The sequence below is a fragment of the Medicago sativa genome, chromosome 8 (genome assembly GCF_051527215.1).
Source record: "Medicago sativa cultivar Bolivia chromosome 8, Bolivia_mono, whole genome shotgun sequence".
In the NCBI taxonomy this organism is placed as follows: Eukaryota; Viridiplantae; Streptophyta; class Magnoliopsida; order Fabales; family Fabaceae; genus Medicago; species Medicago sativa.
This window is the reverse complement of record NC_140756.1, coordinates 39334884-39362016: the sequence shown is the minus strand read 5'-3', so window position 1 is coordinate 39362016 and position 27133 is coordinate 39334884. Positions and strand designations below refer to the sequence as shown.

At 33.7% G+C, this 27133-nt stretch overlaps 1 protein-coding gene and 2 long non-coding RNA genes across 3 annotated transcripts; all 3 read left to right on the top strand.

Annotated features, from left to right (window-relative positions):
* Positions 1 to 3864: 3864 nt before the first annotated feature.
* LOC146899017 (uncharacterized) lies at positions 3865 to 9379 on the top strand. The gene is made up of 2 exons (XR_015021260.1): positions 3865 to 3997; positions 9106 to 9379. It is a non-coding gene; the product is annotated as an uncharacterized LOC146899017 (long non-coding RNA).
* Positions 9380 to 16160: 6781 nt separating this feature from the next.
* Positions 16161 to 22718, top strand: LOC146899016 (protein PAT1 homolog). Its single transcript, XM_085738969.1, has 5 exons — positions 16161 to 16452; positions 17091 to 17236; positions 17783 to 17839; positions 18677 to 18740; positions 19866 to 22718. The coding sequence occupies exons 1-5, from the start codon at positions 16368 to 16370 to the stop codon at positions 22106 to 22108; spliced, it is 2595 nt and encodes an 864-aa protein (XP_085595095.1). The 5' UTR covers positions 16161 to 16367; the 3' UTR covers positions 22109 to 22718.
* A 1866-nt stretch (positions 22719 to 24584) lies between these two features.
* LOC146899015 (uncharacterized) lies at positions 24585 to 26728 on the top strand. Its single transcript, XR_015022569.1, has 2 exons — positions 24585 to 24882; positions 26177 to 26728. It is a non-coding gene; the product is annotated as an uncharacterized LOC146899015 (long non-coding RNA).
* The last annotated feature ends 405 nt before the right edge of the window (positions 26729 to 27133 follow it).

Below are 27133 nucleotides of genomic sequence, written 5' to 3'. Positions count from 1 at the left end.
GGCGTGCCACATGATCATAATATATCTCCAAAATAAATCTGACACCTCAACATACTGAGTGATAAAAATCTCAACAAGTCATAAAATGTAAATAATAGACAGACATCCTAATTAGAGCCCGACACACTAAGACTCTGAAAGCAAAATATGAGGTAGATCCAAAGCTAGTCTCCAGCATACTCACCAAGCAAAGCAATTAATCATGCACGCCATTTATCCATTCATAAGAATAAGGTAAGCGTTCAACCAAACGATAACTGGGGTTAGTTCACATTTCACAATTAAAGTATTATCAAACGAAAGTAAGACAACATAATTAAAATCACATGATTTTCGGCATCATTATCACACTTCGATCATACAAGCATAATAGTCATACAAGTACACATTCAACATCTTCACATATTCACCAAATGTCACCAAACATGTAATTCACCAAGTTCACAAATGCACATAAATACTTATGATGATTTTTAGAGAGGTGTAAGCACTTATGATGATTTGATTGTGGCATATGGTAAAATACTTTTATGGTGTTTATCACAAATATGTATACCAACAAAAGGTCATATAACATGGCTGTTTTTGTTCACATTAAAGTCTGCTTAATCAAAGGTTTGTGACGGAGTTTAATCAATGGATAGAAACAAAACAACATAAGAGCAACTAAAACTTCAATCCTGTGAGATATTCTTTAGAAAGAACAAAAATAACATACTAACGAAAACGATAAAACTTATATACATCAATCTTGCTCTTCATACAATATGCTATATTTGCTGATATATAGACAAGTTTTATTGACGTAGTTTTTTTTGGTATAATTCTGTTAACAAAGTTTATAACATTGTTCATTGATGCTCTTCATTCAATATGCTATCTTTGATGATATTTAGACAAATTTAATTGACGTTACTTTTCCACTTTTTTTTTTGTATACAATTTATATCTCATAATTATATGCTTTTGGGGAACAACCCTTACAAAAGAAATTGTACCGTTAAAATAAAATATTGTTTATCAATTATACACATTAGCACAATAAAATACGTGGATAGACAAACAATTATACGGGTATGAGTTACCCGTCTGAATGCTAGTATGTATAAATATAATTCTTAAAAATATTAATAAATATGTCAGGGTTCAAACCTCGTCCACCACAAAAAATATTTTTGACCCAAAAAAAAGTAAACAATATATACCACAAAAAAAAACAATATATATCTTGACAAAAAAGAACAACATAAAAAAAATGAATTGGGGCGCAAGGAAGAAAGAAAAGTGGCGGGAAGTGGGTCATTATCACCAATCTTCGCCCATCTCGTTATTTATACAACTTAATTGTTGATACCTAACTAGATCATCGACCCGTGCTCCGCACGGGTCATACCAGATAAAATTACTTTCATATGTAATTCATTATATAATACGCCTATATGAATAGTTCGTATTGATGCGCTGCAAAATAACAATAATATTGACAACAAAATATATAATATAAAACATTTTGATGACATTAGGCCAATATATAGATGTAAGTTTAAACAATACACGTTTCATAGAGTACAAACACATAATTAATAGAAAACCTAACAAACATTCCGAAATACTTCTCTGTATACAACGTTAGAAGTAACGTTGCTATCTTGACCATCTTCATCTGTAATAAGTATCTCCAAACCATTACTGGAAGTAACTCTAGAAATTGATCAACAGAAATTGTTAATACATGTTTCAACATATCATATCATAACAGAATCAAGGATTTTTTTTGTACAATGAGTATGAACAAACAAATCCATGAGAGAGAGAAACCACACACCAAATCTTCGGCTCCACTACAATAGGACATATTGCGTTTCACCATAATTAGCTCCACTACAAAAAGACAAATAACAGAGAATAGAACAGTACACTGTGTGACCATGTTATAGTGTCTATTTGTCTGAATCCAAAAATGGAAACAAAATTAAATACAAAAACAAACAATGAACCAAAGAAAAAATTTCAAATTTGTGCAACTCTGAAAAGGAAAAGGAAAAGAAAAAAAAAATATATAAAAAGCATGCTAACTTTATCATAATATTTATTTTTGATTAATTCTATATTTATATTTAAAAATGAAGAATTTAGTTGACATTTTTTTTTATTAAATACTATATTGGACATGTGATGATATGATTGATTGATTAAATTAAATAACATTTACAAATGGAAATATCTTACGTTGAAACATAAATAAGTATACACGCCAAACCTTCTCGTCAACTAACAGCAAGTGCATAAAGATAATCTGATCTGGGTGATTTTTGTCAGTTATGCACCACATATGAGGTACACGGACCATGAGCATCAAGTCCTTTTTGGCACCTGATATAGTCGAGATTGGTGTGTATTTTTCTGCCATGTTTTTGTTGTTAAGTTAGGTTTGTTGCTAAGTTTAACTCAAAGTAGTATATCACTTGGATCTAATCTGAAACTGAAAGTATATATATAATATGTTTTCAATTTGAACTTAGTACATTTTTAACTACTGAAAGCTAATCATAAAGATAATCTTGTAACTTCTCAACAGTTATTGGACAATACACTCAAACGAGGTGTATGCGTGTAAAGAATAAACATTAAATGCATTGCAATTGTAACTAAACCCTACCCACATTCAAATATAGGGCAGCACGTAAATTGAATGCATATGTCATCAATTCCACTTCCCTACCAATGTAAATAACAACCAATGAGCAATGAGTGTGCAGCATAGAGCTGTCAAAACGGGTCGGCCCGAAAGCCCTAATAAAATGCATGGCCTGAGCCGAATAATTGCAACCCGAATCGTTTCAAGGCATTTTAGCCCGGCCCAAACAAACCCAGAGCCCGGTAGGGCTAGCCCGGTCGGGCTTCGGGCAGCCCGGCAACCCGCAAAAAAATAGCATTGGGTTATTTCATTAGACTGGATCACTGGACAGCCCAATTACTATTAAGGATCCGGCCCAAATATTCTTAACACTAACGAACAAACCAAAGATAGAAACCCTAAAACACTCACTCACGTATTGAAGTTGAACGGCGCCCTCACTCTCTCTCTTTTCTCTGTATCCTATGTATTCTTCTTCTTCAACAACTCCGTTTCTTCTTTTTCTTCTTCATCGTTTTCCAGGTTCGTTTCTTCTTCATTTACTGATTTCGCTTCTTCTTCATTCTATTGTGTGTTATTCTCTTTGAATTTCTCTGATTTGTGTTATTGTGTGTTCTTCTTCTCTCTTTTCTCTGCTTAGATTATTGTGTGTGTTCTTCTTCTCTCTTTTCTCTATTTTGTAAACGACATCTGTATTAACCAAAATTAAAATTTAAATAAAAGATCGGGGATCAAAATTAACTGACAATATTAGGATTTCTTCTGCATAAGCATGTTCGAAGAATACTATTTTAGTTAGTTACTTAGTATGAGAAGTTTTAGCTTTGTTATAATTTTTGTTAGTTATCTTTGAATCATTTTTACTTAGGTTTGTCAACTAATTGAAGATAGTACAATTTACTACTAGTATTTATTGATCAGTAGTAACCATAAAAGCATATCGCGTATTTAACTTAAAGCAAGAAATAGAGAAATACCGTTGTTCATTCTCAAAAGATCATCAAGTTCCCTTGGATTCAATTCATTGGGAGCAGCACATGAACACCTGCTAACAGCATTGCATAAGCACAAAGGTCTTACTATTTATGAAAGACAGTAGATATGAAAGACAACTTCTCATCATGAATTGATTGTTTATATGATCTTTAATGATTGATTTTCTGGTTTAGATGTCGTTATTCTACATTTAGTTTGACTTATAATTTGTCATATAATATTGTAGGAATTACAATCTATTTGTGCTTGAAATATGGCGGATACGGATAGTGATAGTCATGAAATGTGCGTTGATGGGGAAATTGAGAGCCAAGCTAAGGAAATTCCACCGGTACCACGATTTGATGAAAATGCACAAGAAGTGTCTTCTAAACTGAAGAATAAGAAGCGTAAGGGCAAGGCTAAGGACAAGGACAAGGCTAAGGGCAAGGGTAAGGCAATATTTTGTGAAAGTTGGTATTGTAGAAGGAGTAGAGAAATGTAAATGCAAGGGGTGTGAAAAGTTATTGACTTGTGAATCAGGCAACAGAACTAGTCATTTGAAGCGTCATAGACTTAGTTGTAGAAAGTCTATTAGAAATCATGATATGTGTGAAATGATGATTGATGCTGAAGGAAAATTGAGAAAGAAAAAGATTGACCCTATGTTTAATCGAGAAATTTTAGCTAGAATCATGATTACACATGGTGCACCATTTAATATGGTTGAGTGGAGGGTCTTTAGAGAATACCATAATTTTTTGAATGATGATTGTGTTTTTGTTAGTAGAAATATTATAGCCAAAGAGATATTGAATGTTTATGGTGATGAGAAACAAAAGTTGAAATCACAGTTAGCTCAAATTCGTGGGAGAGTTTGCTTGACATCTGATTGTTGGACCGCATGCATGAATGAAGGTTATATTTCTTTAACTGCTCATTATGCTGATGTGAATTGGAAATTGCAAAGTAAGATTTTAGCATTTGCTCACATGTGAAGTGGAAGAAATAGTCACAAGAAAGGGGGGTTTGAATTGTGACCCTTTTTAATTTTAATTCTGAAAGAAAATAATTACTCACGAAAATTCTTGGTAAGGGTTAAGCAGGTAATAATATAACTTAAATAAATAATTAAGTAATAAATGAACAGGACCAGAGAACTCTGGATTATATAACTGAAATGAATAAAGTAATACAAGGACCAGAAGATTCTGGAATGAGTAACTGAAATAAATAAAGCAGTAAAGTGACCAGAGTACTCTGGATATATAACTGAAATAAATAAAGCGATATAGTGACCAGAGAACTCTGGATATATAACTGAAATAAATAAAGCAATAAAGTGACCAGAGAACTCTGGATATATGATTAGAATAAATAAAGCAATAGAAGGACCAGAGAACTCTGGAAAGTTAGTTAGAAGTGATAGTGTGTGTATATAGTGTAAAAATAAAAGAGAAAGAGAAAGAAGAATAACACAGGAGAATTATCCTGGTTCACCAAAGCCGGCTACTTCCAGTCCCCACACTTCGTTTGAGATTATCCACTATAGTATACAGTTGGTAGAAACTTCTAACCAACACTATAAAGTCTTGATCACACCAGATCAGTCCAGTACACCTGTATTATCAACCTCAGCAGGCTTCTACAATTCTTGATCACACAAGAAAGGTTGGAACTTTCCTATCTCAAACTATTAAGCCCAATAGACTTGAGATCTAGGTTTCTCTTTGTAGGATGATTGTTTGGATCTTTCGTCTCAAACAAAAAAAATTGTAGGATGTTGTTTGGATCTTTGCGTCTCAAACAAACTATCCTTTTACAAATACAAACTCAAAAAGATGTTCTCAATTAAATGAGATAAAGATAAAATATAGTGAAAGATTATGGAGTTTGCTTTGTGTTTGTTGAAAGATTGATGAAGAGATTGATTTCTTTAGCTTTGAGAGAGAGATATCAAAGCTTTTATCAAAACTCTTGCTTTTAACCTTCATAGCCTTCCTCTATTTATAGGAATGAGAGACTTGCTGCCCACTGCATAAAAGAGCTGTTGGGACACGTTTTTCTATGTAGAATGTGCTTCCTTTAGTTGCTTGGAGAGAAAGCATGAAATTTTGCACTTGCAGAACGTTCTCCAGAACGTTCTCTGCATGCAGCTAGACTTGAGAAATATTTGACACGCTTTTGCTAGCTGTAATGAGTTGTAAAAGTGCAACCAGCTGTTCTCTTGATTGTAGAAGCTTGGAAGCCACTTATGATGATGTAATCTTGATGTCATCGCGTGATGTCATAAGATGATGTCTTTGATGATGTCATATGGTAGTAACTTTGGAGACATATTCCTTAATGGGCTTTGCTTCAAATGGATCAAAAATCATTAAGGCCCAAGACAAATTCTTGTATTGGATTTATGTCATGCTTCCCATTTTGATGACTTGTCTATTGACGAGAATTATTTATTTGCTTTGTGAACAGTGACCAGAACGTTCTCCAGATTATTCTCACTGAAACTTTCTCACAAAACACATTAGTGGATAACAAAATAATAATTGTAATATTTTTGTTATCTTTTAAAACATCAAATAATGATGTTTTCTTCACTTTGTATGACAAGAATGATATTTGTAGGAACATGAGAAACATTTCTCAAAGTCAAAATTTCTTTGATTGATTTCTATCCTTCAAATCATATCTTGAATAGTGATGTAAGATTCTTGGACCATCATAAATCTTTTATGATATAATCTCTAAGCATATGATCATGAATTTTCTTCTTTGATATCAATATCATTAATGAATGACTTGATAAATAATTTATTCATGAATTGGTTTCTCTTCAAAGTCGATTTCAATCATTTTGATGAAATGATGAGAATAATTTCAAGTGTAATATGAATCCTCATCATGAGAACATTCTTTCATCAGAGTTGATAATGTTTTCTTCTATATGAGATGAAAATACATTCTCAGTTAATTAACCTTGAATTAATTTGTTGATGATGTGATTTATCTCAATGTTTCTTCTCCATTGAGTATCTTTGAGATGTTTTAGTTTTAGGCATGCATTCAATCATTCTCTTGAATGAAACTTTTGTGCCTTTTTCTTAAACTCTTTTAGAAGATATTTGAAGATCATTCATTTCAAATATTAACCCTTTATTCCTCGAATCTTTAAGGCTTTGTTGAAAACCATGTGGTGATGAGGATGAGTCAATTGATCATAAACTTCATCTTCTTGTTGAATCTTCAATCAACACTCATTTGATTCAAACAATATTCTTTTTATATCTTCTTTGAGATTGTGATACTACTGTTTTGGTATTCTTTCAATGAGTATATACATGCACTTGTAAGAGACTTCTTTCTTGTCAACTTCTGTGAAAAAACTCAAGTGCAAACATTAGTAGATCACCATTCATAAAACTTAGTGTTTATTCCATAAGGTTTGTTATCATTAAAACATTCATCAAAAAGATTTTTGTTTCAACAACATGGAACCCCCACATGCTGGGTGGGATTTAGCATTGAAGGTGTTGGAAATGTTAGATGATTGGGGCATTGAAAAGAAATTTTTTTCCATCACTTTAGATAATGCTTCCTCAAACAACAGTATGCAAAACTTTTTGAAAGAACATTTAGGGCTATCAAATAGTTTGTTGCTTGATGAAGAATTTTTTTTATATAAGATGCTCAGCTCACATCTTGAACCTCATTGTTCAAGATGGACTCAAGGTAGTTAGTGATGCTTTGCATAAGATTAGACAAAGTGTGGCTTATGTGAGGGTAACAGAAAATAGAACACTACTTTTCAATGAATGTGTTAGAACTGTTGGTGATATTGATACAACCATCGGATTGAGATTAGATTGTGTTACTCGATGAAATTCTACTTTTATAATGCTTCAGAGTGCGATTGTTTATCGTCGTGCCTTTTATAGCTTAAGTTTGCATGATTCAAACTTTAAGTGTTGTCCTACAAATGAGGAGTGGAGAAGGGCTGAAACGATGTGTGATATTTTGAAGCCATTTTACAATATCACAACTTTATTTCAGGCTCTTCATATCCTACATCAAATTTGTACTTTGGTGAAATATGGAAGATAGAGTGCCTTATAAGATCTTATTTGAATAGTCAAGATCCTTTGATTCAAAAAATGGCTGGAAGGATGAAGGAGAAATTTGATAAGTATTGGAGTGACTATAGTGATGTTTTGGCATTTGGGGTTGTTCTTGATCCAACCAAAAAGCTTAACTTTTTGAAATTTGCTTATGAAAAACTTGACCTACTCACTACTGAGGAGAAGTTGAAAAATATTAGGATGACATTGAGGAAGCTTTTTGCCGAGTATATGAAGAATGAGATTCCTTCTAATCTAAGCTCTTCACAAGTCCAAACTAGCTATGGAGGAGGAACACAAATTATGTCATCTTCATATGAAGTAAGTTCATATATTCCTTCTTTATTTTATTCTTTTATTAATTTTTTTGTTTTTGTTTGTATGAATATTTTGTAACTTGGTTAGGTTAGGTGATTTGTAGAAATTTGAGGAATATGAAAGCCAATCAAGTAACAACATCGGAAAATCTGAACTTGATACTTATTTAGATGAGGCGCGGATGCCTCAATCTGCAGAATTTGATGTCTTGACTTTTTGGAAGGAAAGAAGTCGTAGAAGTCCAAATCTTGCAAGGATGGCTTGCGATATATTGAGTATTCTAATAACAACACTGGCATCAGAATCTGCGTTTAGTATTGGTGCTCGAGTGGTGAATAAGCATAGAAGTTCAATAAAAGATGTTTCTGTTCAGGCTCTCTTGTGCGCATGTAGCTGGTTACATGGTTTTGAAGGTATAATTTTTAAAGTTCTATCATTTTTACAATTGTTTTATAGTTAATATAGTCAATGGTGACAATGAATGAAACTTTTATCACAGTATGAAAACTATCCAAATCTATCGCAACTAGTCCAATCCTAGTGAGAAATAAATTATTTGAAAGCTGATGTTGCTGCCAGATCATATTCAAAGCATATGTGATGTTGATTAAGTGTTTAAGCTGAAATTGTGAAAAAATTTGTCGCTTCTATCATTTGATATGTTGCTGCTGTGTTTATTTATGGCCTATTTTTTGTTTATATAAGTGCTAAAGCTAGAGCCAAAAGTATGTTAATAATTGAGCTTTGTGATGGATCTGTTTCAAACTTGCTTTGTGATGGATCTGTTTTGTTTCAAACTTGCCAAAAATATGTTAATAGTTGAGCTTTGTTTCTCCAGCCTTATGCACTTCTTATGCTAGGCTGTTTTGTTGGAATAATATTATGCTAAACTATCTTGGTTAAGTCTTGTTATGTAGAATTTTAGTTTGGCAATTATTATAAGAAGCATTCAACCAATTTTGTTATTCTTATGTTTCTCTTTATACGTCAAGCATTTAATTAAGTGGTCATGCGTTTGTGCTTCTATATTTAACAATCAAATTTCTTAATTTGTAGAATTATATGATGACAACAATGATGTTCAAGAAGAAGAAACTCATGGAAGTGGACAAACATCAAACAGTGTGGATGTTGTGAACCTTACTGAAGATTAAGTGACTTTGTTGGGAGTGAATTTTTGGATCATTAAAACTTTTGTTATGTTATTCTGGATAATTTGTATTTTGAATTTAGAATCTTAGTCATTTTGGATAATTGGTGACTTATGTTAATGTTACTATAGATAATTGGTATTCTCTCGGATCGATCTTAATTTATCTTTTGTTCACTATTTGTGTATATTTATGTCAATATGTTCAGTCTTTAAAGAATGAAAAAAAGAGAGGAAAAAGGGTCAGGACTGGCCAGTTAGCCTGGGAGCCCGTACAGGGCCGGGCTCGGGCTCTATATTTCCAGCCCAAATTCAAACAGGGCTTTTCAGCCCGGCCCTAAAAACCCGTTGCCCGGTCGGCATGGCCTAAACGGGTCGGACCGCCTGTTTTGACAACTCTAGTGCAGCAGGACAGTTGGAATGTGCATTGATGCATTTAATGTGACAACTACCCTATATTGATTGTCTCTCATCCTCTACTTGGTATGTTCAAAACGCATGGCTCTATGTATCATTGAATACAGTAGGGTGCAGCCACTGCATTAATTGTATCAATAACTCAAATAAGCACATATATTTATACCAGTATGTTAATCTTTGCACAGCCATCCTTACATATGGTGTCTAATGATGAACCAAATGGTTAGATAATGTTTTTTTACTATTTACCTTATCCTTATTAAATAACGGTGAACATATAATATGCTTGATCTAAACATAAATTAATATTAAAATAAATATGAATCTAATATAAGCAATGCATATGATTAAATTGCATTCTTACAATAAACCAAATAAAACAAAGGTTCTACTACCATAGCTATGTATAATGATTTTGTTCACAATCTTCGTAAAATAAAAGGAAGCAGACATTTCTTCCATTTTTAACTTATAACAAAAATAAAAAAAAGCATACATAGCTGAACCTTTGCTACATTACCATTGATTAAACATAAATTTCTAATCAAGCTGATACAAAAGTTAAGTTTTATCTCAAGTAAAACGGCTGAGAACAACCAAGTTTATTAGTTTGTTAATAGATTCATAATATAATAAGTTGTTGGATTTGGATCAAAAGGAGCTGAAACAATGTTAAGGAAAATCAGCAGTTCATATTTAATTGAACATAGTACAACATATAAACAATGGATATACAATGAAAAACCTTTCAAGCAATGGAGTGCAAGCAACGTTTCGAATTCACGGTAAGACATGTTATCTTATGTCTTATTTCACGCATAAGCAATTAGATGGGAGGAGTTGGGTGATTTTGTAAGATAGCATGTCATTTATATATATAAAGTAAGATAGCACTGGTGATTGGTTAAAGGAAGTATGGGAAGCTTAAACATATAATGATGCATTAAGTTTGGTGGTTAGGAACCCAATGGTCACTTTAGTTATGACATATGAAGATGGGAGGGAAATTCAAATTTTGAAAACCTTTAAGCATCATTTAATGAGGTGTATAGCTTGCAAGGCACGATTCAATAAAGGTAATAAGGAGGGAAACTAACAAAGGAATTAGGGTTTAACAATTGCCTAACCTAGAAAGCTTTTAGAGTAAGTATATTAATTAAGTAGTAATTTGATTTAATTACATCCGATATCAACACTAATTAAATTACTTTTCCTAAAAAAAATACTCCCTCCGTCCTGAAATATAAGCAAAAAATGCCATTTTTTTGTCCCAAAATATAAGAAAAAAAATTAATATTGACCAATTTTAATCAAGTGTTCCAAAATTACCCTTTTACATTTATGGAGCATGAACATTGAAGTTCAATTACCTAAGCATGTTTAAGGAGTATTGGAATTGGAATGCCACTAATATTAAGTACCTACAATAATTAAGTGTATTGGAATCATGGTTTACGGTATTGAAATCAACAGGATTTACAACTATTTAGTGTATTGAAATCACTTGATAGTATTCATGCTTCCTTCTCCATTTGAATTTTAATATACTTCTTTTATCTCTATCACACAAAAATGACAGGACACCAACCTTTGTTTGATGGACCATCATTTGATTTGGGAATTGAAGAAGACACAGAGAACTTGTCACTTCTTATTGTGGAAGACACATTAGATAAAGAGGTGGAGAGAGACCAAGATCAAGAAGAAGTAATTTCTCAAATTGATAATGGGGTCAAATGCAAACAGTGTCATCAAATGGAACGGAAGGTGAGTCTAATGCAAGGGAGGAGAAACATTGTTTAGATTTGCAAGTTATTGAACCCTATGATATAAGGTTTTTGTATTTGAACAAGGTTGTTTTGGATTTGAATAAATTTCCAGAAGAGAGATTGGACTTTGGATATGAAAATGAAGAATTGAATGAAGAGGTTCATTGGTGGCCGAAGATTTTTGTGGATTCTTAATACTAGACGTGATTGAAAATAAAAGCAAGGCAAACTATGAATAATTATGTTGTGTGTTTCTTTTCTATCTTTGGCTAATCATTCATAATTTGATACTACATGGAATTGAATGAATTGTATCTTCTTCTATTATTTGAATGAATGGAATTGGCTAATCTCCAGCTTATGAGTCGCTATTATTTGTTTATCGGTATTTGATGAATAAACACAAACACTATTTATACTCTTGCATTACAAAATTCTCATTATTCTAGAAAAATTAGAATAAATAACCATAAAACAAGGTTCAATACTACTACTGCACCACAAACAAAAAGAGTACGAAGAAATTGAAAACAAATCAATTTCTTTTATTTTACTAAGGCTAATTAGTTGCATGTAGTAAACTCAATTCATTGTTCACAAAAACACAAAACATAGCTAGTATCAGCCAAACAAATCTTGATCACAAACAAAGCTTGATCACGATAAACTTCCGCACCAACCTCCTCAAACAATACCACACGCCATCATCAATCAATATTTGAATACCTAAATAAGCAGAAGTCCATCAGAAAATTACCTACTCGATCACTTTGAAACAAGGAAAAAATATTAGCATAGAATAATAAGTCCCACTTTGAAACAAGGAAAAAATATTAGCATAAATGAACATTGTTTAAGTATTCCATAGTTTCAGTGACTACGAGCCAATTAGACATGGCAACAATACCCGTCCCCATGGGTACCCGCCCAAACCCACCCCGATTTGTCGGGTTTTCCCCGCTTTGACTGGGTTTGGGTATGGGTTTGGGTTTTCCCCGATTTCAAAACACGGGTATGGGACGGGTAACGGGGTTATATGTACCCACCCCGAACCCATACCCATACCCGTCCCAAATGTAAAAAATTATTTTTTTTACCCCTTTTTATATAAATAGAAACACAATCCTAGATCATGTTATGTTATTTGGTTTAATAATTCCCATGTTATAAAAATTGCCTTTGATTTTTAAAGGAGCAACCAAATTATTATGTTAAGGAAATGTTAAAGGGAACATAATGCTTTACAAAATTGCCATTGGGGTTGGAAAAAAAAACTTTTTTTTATTAAAAAATAATTCACTGCGGGTACGGGGATGGGGATGGGATTCCCGGACCCGTCGGGGACGGGGATGGGGTTCGATTTCTCATCCCCGTTGGGTATGGGTAGGGTAACGAGTAAGTATATGAGAATAAGGTATGGGGATGGGGAAGGTAAAACCCGTCCCCACCCCGCCCCATTGCCATGCCTAGAGCCAATCACAATTTAGGGTAGTGGGTAGTTTGTCTTGTCTAAAAAGCGCATCTTTTTGCATATGAGGAGCTTTGTAATCATTATTTCCTTTGGCCTTCATTATCTCAATCATACATAATTTGAGTGACAGAAAAATCTTGTTTGAATCTATACTAGAAAATGTGTCAAAGGCTTTTTGCACAGCTTGGATAATCTCATTGACTGTTCTAGTCACTTCCCTTTGTTGCAAAGAATGAATAGCACTAAAATAACCCAAGTCCAAAGCATTCAAGTCCGGAGAATTTGGCGGTTGACAAGTCAGACGAATAGCGAACCCACCTCCAGAGGCCGTTGCACAAAATTTCGCATCGTTTACACGTATATGACATGGTGCATTATCTTGTTGTATGTAAATGGTTTCACCTACACTTTCACGAGGCCATTTTTCTTTTATTGTCGGTAAAAACCTTGGTTATCAAGAATGGACAAGCAAAATCTAAGACGACTTTTCATATTGTTCTCATTCAAATGTGGCTTTAATGGACTTGCAATTCGTCGTAAAATCCCTTCTTTTTTGCTCCTCAGCAATATATTCTTGTTAACACCTATGACATGTCCTAGTGCTCTATATGTACTGCGCTTATCTAACAGCACGTCACACACTTTTTCCATATCAACCTCAATGCTTTTTCTACCACAATTTCTTTTATGGCGAGCATCTCCGCTTTGACGTATTTGTTTCAAAACTCGATAAATGACATCTTTAAAGACCGAATAAGTTGAAGCCAACCTTACCACAGTGCCACGTTTGAGCTTGCCATTATGACTTTCACTTAACGATATTTGAGCAACGGCCTCTCGTTCGGTATTACTCAGAAATGAACACTTTCCTTTAGATGATTTTGTCTCATATGGATAAATCAAAGATAAATTAAAACTTAATAAATAAAGTTACAAGATATAACCATCATTACAAATACTCCTTTCGTGTTACTAAAACATAACTTAAAACTTAAAAATGGCAATGGTAGTAATAACAAGGTAGTAACAATCATGAAATCTGAGTATGATGTAACAGGGTAGTAACATGGTAGTAACGATCATGAAACTTAAAATATGAAACACCATAAGATCTGCTTTTGGATTAAAGGGTAGTAATAACAATACAAATCTAACATGTGAAAAAATTTAACAAGATTAACATGTAGTAATAACAATACAAAACAACATAAGAAATGCTTTATAATTTGAGCATACCGCAGGTAGTATATCTAACATGCTTTATAAAAAATGTATCAACAAAAAATAACTACTGCAATACCTGCGGTAACTGCCATGTCGCCTTCGTCGAATTCATCATCACCATCATGTTCATCTTCTGAAATTGCAGCACCTCCTTCATCATTTAGATCATGTTGAGCTTCTAAAACTGCAGTACCTCCGCCGCTAATTACAGTCTCGCTGTTTTCCTCGTCACCTCCTTCATCATTTGGATCAGGTTGAGCTTCTAAATTTGCATTACAGATGTTCTCATTAATTTCACAATCATTGGAAAGGCATGTTTAAATCAATATCTAAAGGCATGTTTAAATCAATTTCTAAAGGCATGTTTGTTAAATTGACATAAGAAAAACTGGATAGTTCACTAGCTATTTAAAGGTGAAATTTTAATTTAATAGGCGGGAATGATAATTTTCATTTAGCGGGTATAAAATCCATTAAAAAAATTTCATTAAAAGGAGGATAATATTAGAAGTTTTGATTTCAGTTGGTGATGCAGATTACAAGTATTTGTCATTAAGACCAGGTGGTAGTGGGATAGTTGCATGGAATACAAATAGTACACTTGATTAATAATGTGCCACTGATGAAGTGTTTTTGTTTTCAATGTGTGTAAGGGTAAATTAGGAATATTGTAATTTTATTTGATAAAATTTAGAGTGATCAATGAAGAATGATTGATTTTCTTAGTAAATGTTTTTTTTGCTTATATTTTAGAACGGAGGGAGTACTAATTATTTTTTTTTGACCAAAAATTTGAAATAACACTAATTAAATTTACTTAATTGCCGTAATAAATATATTCAGACTAAAAATCAAAATGTTCAAATTATTTTTAAAAAGAATTGAAGAATATCCTCAAGAGAGAAGAATTTAATTTGTATACAAATTTCTTTTTACATGCATCTAAAGATTTAGCGTTCCCACATCATCAATCAATAAATATGACAACTCATATTTATGTAAGGAAAAAAGAATATGCTAATTTGTATACTCTTTCGGTCTTGTTTGCAAGAGAATGTTGAGTCAACAAATATTAATGTATCTGGTTAAAAATTTAGTCCAGATACATCAAATTTGTTGACTCAACTATCTTATAAAAAAAATCGGAGAGTAATTTAAAAGACTTAAAAAATTTCCTTAAAAATAGACATTAAAAGATATCACAACAATGTGAATGCATTTGATCCGTTAAATAGTAAATACTTGTCAGATCAATATAAAACATAATAACACAACATAAAACATCAATATAAAACATAATAACACAACATAAAACATAACAACACAAAACAAAACTTTATGTATTGAATACTTTATAGTAGGCAAAATGCTATTTTAGTATTTTAAACAAGAAAAATGCTAACCAGTGCCCCCGGTGCACTGATTAAGGATGCTAAAAAAAATTATATAGTAGTTATTGCATTGAAAATTATGTAATTAATACTTAAAAAGTAAAAAATATTTCCTTTTATGGTAATAATTTCCTTTTTTGACATCCTTAACCAGTGTCCCGGGAGCACCAGTTAGCATGACCCTTTAAACAATTTATACGTAGGACAAAAAGTTATGCTGTAGTTTAATAAATGACAATAGTTTCATTCTTAAAAAAAAAAAACGGACCATAGTTTCAATTTTTGTCACGTCTCTTGTTTGTAGTTTGTTCTGTCTTTAAAACAATTTTACAAATCAAACACATTTTATATATAAATTTTTTTTTAAACATAAACATACAATGACAATATCATGTTTTTCATGTCAATTAACGATTAATGAATATAAAAACATATTTCAAGTTGTCATATTCATTAATTGATGTTGACGTGACAAAACATTATTGAATGCATAATATATTTTAATTAAGTTTTTTTTTAATAAATTATATTTTAATTTTTAATTAAGTTTTGTTTTTTTAAAGTCAATATACATATACACTTTAATTAAGTTATAAATAAATAAATAATAAAAAAATAACAAATCTGTCAAAAATAATAATTAAAAAAGAAATATAAAGTGATTTACGCTACCTGAAGCATAATTCACCCTACCCTTTGTAGGGTTCTCTCTCTCTCTCTCTCTAGAAATCAATTCTCTCTTTCTTCGATCCTTCATTCACATTCATACATATATTAACCCTAATCATCACAATCACAATCACAATTCTATATAGTAGCTCACAAACTCTGAGACCAGCAATTTACCCTAATCTTCTTCTTCATTCTTGCGTTTTTCTGTTACCCTTTTATGGATGGACGTGTTTAATGCTGCTGCTGTTGATTCTCTTGTTGCTTCCAACAACCAAGATCTTAATCTTTTGGGAAATCTTACTAAAGGTTCGATTTTTATCAAAAAAAATTTGATTTTTTTGTAGTTTTTACTTTATGGGGTTATTGTCTTTGTTGTAAATTTTTTGCTTTTGTTTTTGTTTTTGTTTTTGTTTTTGTTTTTGTTTTTGTTTTTGTTTTTGTTTTTGCTGTTGTTTGTTGTTTGATTAGGGTCTTGCATGTAGATCTGTTTTTACCGAGAAATTTGATATTTTGATTATTGTTCTTGCATGGCACTAGTAGAGTTAAGTGTTTTGTTAATTTTGATTGTAATGTTTGAACTGAAGTAATCATAATAGTATTTATTTTGATTTGTTAGCTGATATGAAGATTATAGATGTTACTGCATTATAGGGTTCTTGATTTTGAACTTTTTACTATGAAACAGTGATTTTGGATTAATAGGGTTTAATTTAGTAAAAGCCGTGTCGTACTTGTGTCAGTACCTGATACCGAGACATGTGATTACATCGAATTATGTCATATTCTCAAATTGTCATCTATGTTGAGGTGTCTGTCCGTGTTTGTATCCGTGCTTCATAGGTTCTTGTTCATTATTTTTCTTGACTTATTGGAATGTGTTAACTTTATGTTATGTTTAACAGTTATGAAATTGTCAATTGATTCAATTTTCTGTTGTTATGCAGATGGTGCATTATTTGATGCATCACAATATGCATTCTTTGGTAAAGATGTTGCCGAGGAAGTTGAGTTGGGGGGGTTAGATGATGTAAATGATTATATCCCTTCTGTTACGTTCAACGAGGAGGAGTTTTTTCACAATGAAGAAGAGGTTGTTTTTTCAATCTCCTAACCACATTTTTTCTAATTTCAAATTTAATGTGGTTACCATGTTTTAAGTTATAAACATTTTGATCTCTTGCTTATAATTTAACTGTGTATGTTTTCTTCGTGTTATCGTTCAAACATTGCTAATTATAGATTATAGATAAAATTCAATTATCCCCAACTTTTGATTTTGACGAATCTTCCGTTCATAGTTTTGCCAAAGTATCAATGCACCAACTGTTATACTTGATCAATCTTTCATTCACATCCATTTTCCCAAAGCATATTTCCAAAGCATTGGATTATATCCATAATTTGCAGCAGTTATTGACTATTGTTACCAAATGTTATATTTGAATTTTATCTGGCTGACCATCGATGTAAATCCTCAACATTTTGAAATTTGATAACGAATGTTTTCCCTGCTTTGATGGTCAAGTCAACCGATTCTGCCCTCTGTGTGTTCTGCCTAAAGGACAAACATGAGTAATCTTACTCTTATGAGTGATTTAATACTGAAGAGATGATAATGTACTTTTCCACATTGCAGACGGATGATGTAAGGTCTCTTTCTGATATTGATGATCTCACAACCACTTTTTCGAAGGTATGGATATGAAAATATGACATTTAGTGCTTTCTCAAAATGCTTGAGATTTTTGGTAGATTAATTATAGATTAGTATGTTGGTGATTTTTTTTCTTGGGATGCCTTCTCTTAACTAAAAAATTATGTACTATAGTGTATTCTTTTTATTAAAAAATAAAATAGACAGGATAGAAATAAGGTACAGTTAGTGGAGGATAAGTAATCCTATTAAACAGATATCTAAACACAGTGAAAATATAATAAGATGTACTAGAGTATTTCAATCAATGTGTCTGTAAGTGAAACTGCTATAAATGCAGTTTTGATAGTGGTAAACTTGATTGATAAGGAATTATCTGTGTTGCCTGTAGAAGCAGGCCAATAACTTACTGTTGATTGATAAGGGATTGCACTTAAATTTGATGTTTATTTTTCTTCTTGCAATTCTTTGATTGTGAACATGATTATAGTGAACCAAATTTACTAACCAACTCCGGCAACATCAAGCAGCCAGAAAACGTTATATTCTGTTTGAGTACTGTTTTTTTATTTTTATTTTTTAAATATAGAAAACAATTTTCATTTAAAAAAAAATATAGAAAACAAAATAAAAACTTGTTTGAGTGTGTTCTAATTGTTTATTCTCAAAATTTGTTAATATCTATCTAGTTTTCAGAACAAGAAAACAATAAAAAGCTAGAGTGTTTTTTTGTTTTAACTTTTTATTTTCTCTCTTCCCTTATTTCCCTTTACTTTAATGTTCTGGAAACAATTAGCACATTTTTTCTGTGATTCAAAAGTTGTTTGATATTTTATGTAAACTGATACTAATATTGAACAAATTGATATATTTCAGTTGAACAAAATTGTTAGTGGACCAAAAAGTGCAGGAGTTATCGGTGATCGGGTGTCAAGAGAAAGTGAGTAAGCAATTATACAATAAATTCAGCTGTTTGCTTGTTCTTTTATCTAATAAGCTGTTATTTATCTTCATCAATTTTTTTGTAAAATTACATTTTTCAGCACTTGAGGTGCTTAGGGTGGGAACTGAATGTGTTAAAAACTACTTTGGGGCTTTAAAGTGTCACATCTAGTACTAAAATCTTGTGTTGTCAAAGAATTTTTTTGTACCATTATTTTCTGAAAACCTACTTAAAATTCATTGTTAATTTGTCAGAACTATTAAACCATTTGCAGTACTCACCCTAAAAATTCTTACTTGATAACTTGTCCTTTTTCTCTCCCCTCTATATGGGACACACCTACCACACTTGGTTTTCTCCCTATTCAGAATGCAGAGTGTGAAATTCTTAATATGTCATTTTGGGTCTTCGAAATCAAGGGGAAATTGGTTTACGGTGTGATACCAGATTCTTGTGATTTTATTAATTTTTTTTAAAAAATAATCTGTAGTTGTGGTTTCTTCTTTTTATGGTTATTTATCGAATTTTTTTTTTGGGTGTCTGCTATAAATTCTATGTACGTGCATATACGTTATTAAGAAATCTCAAGCTTTACAAGCATTGATTTAGAAACTGTCCAAACACGTATCTTTACAAGTGGAAAGCCTTTGGGTGGGTGCTGCAAGCTAGCTTGTAGTTTTAATGGTTTTACAAGTGGAGAAGGTTCTATTTCCGAAAGAAAGAGTCAGAAAAATGTTGGGTCATACCTCAATGATTTCAACAAGTTTTGTCCTGGTTTTTACTTTTTAGTAATAATAATATTTCGTCTGGGAAATTGCCTTGTTTTGTGGTCATTCATAAGGTCTGTAGGTGTGTGTAAACTTTTTTTCTTCTTGAAGTTTGATGCTCTAAGAGACATAGATATACACCAGTCAGGTTAATGGATAATTTGTTAGATAACATTTTGGAGTTTCAACTTGGAGACGATGCATCTAAGTGAAATTTATATTTAGGCTTTATAGCTGCATTATATCCCCTTTTATGCATGGAATCTTGCTTCAATTGTTTGATTTTTTTATTTTTTGTTTTTGTCATTCTTCACTTAATTATTTATCGAATATTTTTTTTCTTTTTTTTTTACAGATTCCTCTGCTTCTGAATGGTCACAGAGGGATGATGTTCCCTACTGGGTTGACGAAGGTTCTCTGGATGGCAAACGATGGTCCTCACATCCACATTCTTCTGTTGCTCATATACAAGAATCAAAGCCCTTGTACAGAACGTCTTCCTATCCTGAGCAGCAACGGCAGCTGCAACACCAACTCCAACATCGCTCTAGTGAACCTGTTCCTAACTGGTTTGATCAACAGTTGTATGATAGTGAAACTGTTGATGATGACAGGAGATGGTCGTCGCATCCACATTCCTCCATTTCACACAAAGAAGGACCGATGCCCTTGCATAGAACATCTTCATATCCTGACAAGCAACAAGAGCTTCATCGTTTTTTGAGTGAACCAATTTTGGCACCAAAGTCTTCATTTACTTCTTATCCTCCCCCTGGGGGTAGGTCTCAACAATCTTCTCCAAATTACAGTACAGGCCAGTTGAACATTCCTTATGCTGGGGGAGCTCACATGGCATTGTCATCACAAAATCGCTCTCATCTATTCAATTCAGTGTCACACTTGGGTGGACCAAAATATGAGCCGCATCTTGGTGGAAACTTAGCCCAATTTAATACTGGCTCCCCTCTCAATAATCGAATCCAGAATCAATGGATCAACCAAACAGGGTTGTATCTTGGAGATAATTCAAACCTTCTGAATAATATGTTGCAGCAACAACTATACCATCATAATGGATCAGTGTCTCCTCACTTACTGCCTCAGTTGCAGCAACAGCAGCACAGATTGCATTATCCTGTTCAAGCGTCAGCTGGCTTAATGTCAGGTTTACAGCCCCATTTATTTAATCACCATCTTCCGTCTGGATCATCCGTTAGAGAGAATAGACAAAAACCAACCCGTAAACATCGGGTCTCTCAACAGGGTTCTAATGCCAGTAGCCAGAAAAGCGAAAGTTGTTCAATACAGTTCAGGTCAAAGTATATGTCTAGCGAAGAAATTGAGAGTATTCTTAAAATGCAGCTTGCTGCTGTTACTCATTTTAATGACCCCTATATTGATGATTATTATCACCAAGCTTCTCTTGCAAAAAAACCTTCTGGGGCTAAATTTAAATTTTCATTTTGCCCAACCAAAATGAAGGATCTTTCTTCACGAGCCCGTGCCAATACTGAGCCACACAGGTTTCTTCAGGTTGATACTATAGGGAGGATTTCGTACTTGCCCATTCGTCAGCCTCGCCCTCTTCTTGAAGCTGATCCTCCAAACTCCTCTGCCAGTGGTGGCTCTGAGCGAATTATTTCAGAGAAGTCCCTTGAGCAGGAGCCATTGTTCGCAGCCAGAATCACTATTGAGGATGGTCTCTGTCTTCTCCTCGATGTAGATGATATTGATCGTTTCCTTAAGTGCAATCTTCTACAAGATGGTGGAACTCAATTCACAAGAAGAAGGAATGTCCTTTTGGAAGGACTAGCAACATCACTTCATCTCGTGGACCCACTAGGAAAGAATGGACACAAAGCTGGTCTTACTGCCAAGGATGACCTTGTCTTCTTACGACTAGCATCTATTTCCAAGGGACGGAAGCTCCTAGCGAAGTATCTTCGGTTGCTTGATCCTGGTAGTGAGCTTGTGCGGATTGTCTGCATGGCTATATTTCGTCATTTAAGATTTTTATTCGGTAGTATCCCCTCTGATTCAGCAGCAGCAGAGACTGCCAGTGATCTTGCTATGGTTGTTTGTCAGTGTATCGAAGGAATGGATCTTGGTTCTCTTGGTGCTTGTCTTGCAGCAGTGGTTTGTTCCTCAGAGCCTCCTCCTCTGCGCCCCCTCGGAAGTCCTGCTGGAGATGGTGCTTCCCTTGTTTTAGTATCTGTTCTCGAGACCGCTACCGAACTTCTAACTGGTTCTCAAGCTGCTTCGAACAAAAAATTGGGAAATCGTTCATTTTGGCAGGGCTCATTTGATGAATTTTTTGATCTCCTCACAAAGTATTGCATGAATAAGTACCAGAGTATCATGCAGTCACTGGTTATACAAGGGGAACAAAATGTGGCTGCGATTGGATCAGATGCTGCTAAAGTAGTTAGTAAGGAAATGCCTGTTGAGCTCTTGCGTGCAAGTCTTCCTCACACCAACGACCGGCAGATAAAGTTATTACTAGATTTCGCTCAGCGCTCTTCGCCTGTGGCTGGATTTAACAGCTATGCTGGGAGCAGTAGTAATAGTCATGTGAACTCGGAGACAGTGCTTAGTTGATAGTGTAGAGATTTCTTCTGATGATAATGGTTTTTTGGGTTTAATGTCACATCAAATGTGCCGCTTACCTTGCATCTGTTCAAGTACATTTTGTAGCAGTCTAAAACTGGAAAATGCAAGTTGCATCTGTGGCGGCGATACTGATGATTCCATGAGAATGTGTTGGCATTTGTGATATATTTTACTTTCAGGCTCTTCATATATCATGAAATACTCAGTTTGATTTGTTCCTCATGTCTTTTATTTTATTTACGACGGGGGGAGCTTAATTTATTACTCCATGAGACTTTTCGTAGACACACTAGTGGTTAGCATGTACAGGTTTAGGAAGATATTTGATTCCCATGATGTTCCCTTTCAGTTATGTATACAAGGTGTGAAGGTTGGGTTATATTCAAATCTAATGATGATGATGATGGGCAACTCTTGCCCTAGGGGTGCACTGGGAAACATGTTGACCAGTTTGGTGGGGCTGAAATACCATAGGAATAGGAACTAGTTAAGAAATAAGAATAATTTATGTTAACTTTGCTGCATCTTTCCCAAACTCATAGACATGTCTTCTAATGTCTTCATTCAATGAGATATCATTTAGTAGTTTTATGACTTATTCGTGCGTTTTCTTATGAAATTAGTTGATGAGATTCATTGCCGTTCATGATTTAACATGCAATCAAATGAGCGTTACATTGTACTCTTCTACTGTTAGGGAAATGCATGAATTTGTCTTTACTTGCAATATCACCTCAGTTATGAAGTGTAAGTCAGTTTTTTATTATAAAATGACAAGTGTTTTTTCTTAATTATTAAATGCGTCTAACATTTTATTTTTAATTATCATCCATTACATCTATCATGCCACATCATTTTTAACCAATACAACAATCCTTCAAATATGAACACTTTCATTTCTTTTGAGGGATTAAAAGATCAATTATTTATTATGCTCAATACAAATTGCTTTGAATTTTATTGTGGTTATTTGTTACACATTTAATTATTTATTTGTTACAAATTGATTCAAATATTGTGGTTATTTGTTACAAATTATCTATTGTGGTTATTTGTTACACATTTAATTATTTTGTTACACATTCACTGACCAAAATGGTTATTGTTATAGAATTTTATTGTATTTGCTGTGAATTTTATTGAACATGGGAATATTGTATTGTATTGTATGCAAGGTTGCAACAATATATGTGTAATGCGATCGTACTGTATACCAAATACAATAAAATTCTATAACATTAATCTTTTTTGTCCTTGAATGTGTAACAAATAACCATAATAGTTTTCGTTATGGTGGAGAGCATGCCTCTATGATGGAGGAGAATGGTGCATGCAGATATATTAGCACTTTGACGTTCAAGTCAGTATACGCAAGGTCACACTTATATAGGTGAAGATGTGGTTGCTCTAAAACAAAGAAATAAGAGTAAATTCAGGATCAACTTAATATTCCCAAGACAAATAAGGGCAGCCAACTAAACATCACACATGTGCCTGAGTACTACGAGATCTATCCAAAATTTTACATCAGAATTAATTTGACACAAACAGGTTCCTTTGAAGGTCTCTGTTCTCACGTGGCGCCTCCTATGGAATTGATTGCCGACGAAGGATAATTTGTTCGCTCGTGGTGTTATTGCTCACGGTAATCAACATTGTGTGGCGGGATGCGACGATGTCTAGTCAGTTCAACATTTGTTTATTTCCTGTCTGTTTTTTGCAGCTGTGTGGGGACACATTCGGTCCTGGTTGGGAATAACCTCAGCCGAGCCTTCTCGAGTGACAGAGCATTTTTATCAGTTTGATTACTCCGCGAGTGGCTTGCGTACTCGTCGTGCATTTCTCCAACTTATTTGGTTATGTTGTGTGTGGATTGTGTGGAATGAAAGAAATTGTCGGGTTTTCAGAAATTCAGAGAGTCCCATTCATCAATTGGTAAAGAAAGTCAAATTAAGTTCCTTTTGGTGGATGAAGACGTTTTATAATTCTATTCGGCATAATTTTCATATGTGGTGGTCAAGCCCTTTTGTTTATTTGGGCATTGGCTAACCTACTTTTTTTCCCTTTCTGTAGCCTTGTATACTTTTGAGCGGTCTCTAGCACACCTTATGCTTGAGAACTCTCTTGTGTTTTTAATATATTCCATTTTTGAAATAAGTAAGTTTTATTAAAAATTAAAAAATGGTATAATTATTACTTGACCAAAAGTAGTAATTTATATTTTTAAGATGAAATTTCTATTTTTAAATTCTTTAACCAGTACATGTTAATAAAATCTATATTTTTTTACATTTTTGTTGAGAAGGATATATTTATTCTTTTAACCAATACCTTAAGGATCTTTTTGACATTTCACAAAAGTATTTTTTGGAAACAATGAATGAGAATTTACTTTTTTTTTTTTGACAAAATTGAATGAGAATTTACTGTATTGCCACATAAAGTCCATATTAACCGGTGCCATGACGAAACAGTATTATTGCAATACATTCATTGATTTAGGTTAAAAACCTATTCAAATCCCCTTGTCCCTTCTACTTCTCTCTTTTCTTACAAAACCCCAACCCATATTTCACCTTCCTCATTTTACCCTCGCCGGAACACCTCCATCAACCTCCGTCTCCACTTTTCTTCCTTCGCCGGAACGCCCCCAGATCCGCTGGTTTTCTCCAACCGTCTTCCCTCGTCGGCGGCCACCCAGTCCGCTCTTTTCACAGACCGTCCAACATCCGCACCGGTCTTTCTCCACCATCACTATCCTGGTTTGCTTCTTCTTTTTCATTTTCATTTTTTTTTTCTCGTTTTTTTCTTCCGCTTTGTTAGGGTTAAGAAGGTTGATTCACAACCAACCCTTTGCATGTCTCATTTTGGAGAAATTGGAAAAATTAGGGTTTTTCCTTAATATATGTTGGGTTTAGGGTAATGGGTCTTTAAAGGATAAACATGTGTGTGAAGTGAATGTGTTGATTGGATAGGGTAGATAGGGTAGTGGATTCAATATACGAGGAAATGCTTAGGGATGATTGTTACTGATTGTGAACATGATACTGATTTGTATCTATGAAGCATGGATACGGACACTGTACACGACACTGACACACTGACACCTCTAATAATTTGAGAAAATCACATAATTAAGTGTAATTATGGGTCGGTGTCGTGTTGGTGTCGGACATGACACGTGTCTGACACGCGTGTCGTGCTTCATAGATTTGTATTAACAGAGTTAGCGATTTCCTGTTGTGTGTTATTCTGTGTGTGTGGCTGAATTTTGAGGATCCATTGGGGGATGGTAATCGGGATTTGAGCGCTCATTACTCTATATCCTTTGCATTGTTTATTATGCCCATTTGTGTGTTGTTTTTTTGGCTTTGATTCTTATAGCTTATTGTTCGTTCATATGGTAGTTTAGTTTTCGCAAATCCTATTCCCATGAATTGAGTTTATAAAGTGGAAAATGCATGGCGTGGAAGGTTAAATGAGACTTAGAAGATTGAACCTAACTCAACTGCACCACCCTCGTGCATGGACATGTGGAGTGTATTGCCCTATAAGTTATAACAGGTGGCCTAATTTCTTAAAGTTTAAATTGGGTTTGATGGAATATTGTAAAACCGACTTGTAAGGTGAGAGATGTTTGTAACTATGTTTTTGCTAGAGATGGTTTTGATATAGAGGTGGCGAAGGTGAGATGACGAGGCGGTGAAGGTTGTGCCATCTGTTGAGTGAGAGTTGATGATGTATGGACTGTGATGATGGCTATTGATTGATTTGTGGTTGCACTCTTTAGGGTTTATGACATTGTGACTGATTTGTGAGCTCTCTAGTTAGCATAACAGAATCTAAGTGCTTTCCTGTTTTTTGTATTATTCTGTGACTGAATTTTGTGGTCTGTTTGGGAGATGGTAATCAGGATTGAGTTTATCATTCCCATTTATGCATAGTTTTTCTAGCTTCGGTTCTTGTAGCTTATTGCTCAAATGGTAGTGTTAATTTTGTTTTTCGAGAATCCTATTTCCATGTGTTGAGTTGATATATAGTCCCTCTTCTTTTCAGGTACCATGGGCACCAAAAGAGCGCGTCCAACTAATAAGGTCAGTACTTTTCGATCTGCTGCCCCTGCTGCTAATGTGCCTGCACCTCCTCCTCCTGATTTGGTGGACATAGTAGCACGTTTGGACCGTATTGAGGCGCGCCAGCAGCGTATCGAAGCAAGCCAACAACGCATTGAAGCGAGCCAAGAGCGTATTGAGACTGCTGTACACCAGCGCTTTGATGAGCTATTCCGCATTATGGATGGTCAAATCCCCCAACCTCCAACTCAGTGATTTGTCCTTTTTTTTAGTTTGTGTGAATCTCAGGGAAGTGTCGTTCTTTTTCTTTTAGATGATGGTTCTATTTTTTTTTTTTTTTGCTACTAGTAGTTAACATTGAAGACAATGTTTGGTTTAAATGTAGGTGGGGTACCAATTAAATCAAAATTTTCCAATTCAGTTGTATTTGCTGCACTACACTTGAGAATTGCGAGTAATTAAGGCAATATATGACTGACTTTTTGGAATGGACTATTAAGCTGATATAGTAAGATATGACTGACGTCTTTGCTAATGGGTGATTGTTTTGCTAAGCGATATCGTTCTAGTATCATATGGCATGATGTGATCCTATTTGAAATTTAACCTCTTGCATTTGTTCTTGTTCACTTGCATTTGTTTTTCCTGAATTGGTCTTCATTTTGAGTCATATTGTTTCTTTGGAATTGTGATATCTCTATTGGTTGATATATTCTACAACTTGGTTTTATATCTTGTTTAGACATCAATAATTTACATTTGAATACTTAGGCAAGTATGATTGATTCTTTTGGACCTTCAAAGTTGTTCTGATACAATATTTCCCTTGTTGATTTGCCATCGTTCAACCCTCTTTAAAGTTTCTGGTTGAATAATACATTGGTAATTATTTGTAGAGTTGGTGAGGTATTTAATTGCTAGCTGAGTCATCTTTAAGTGT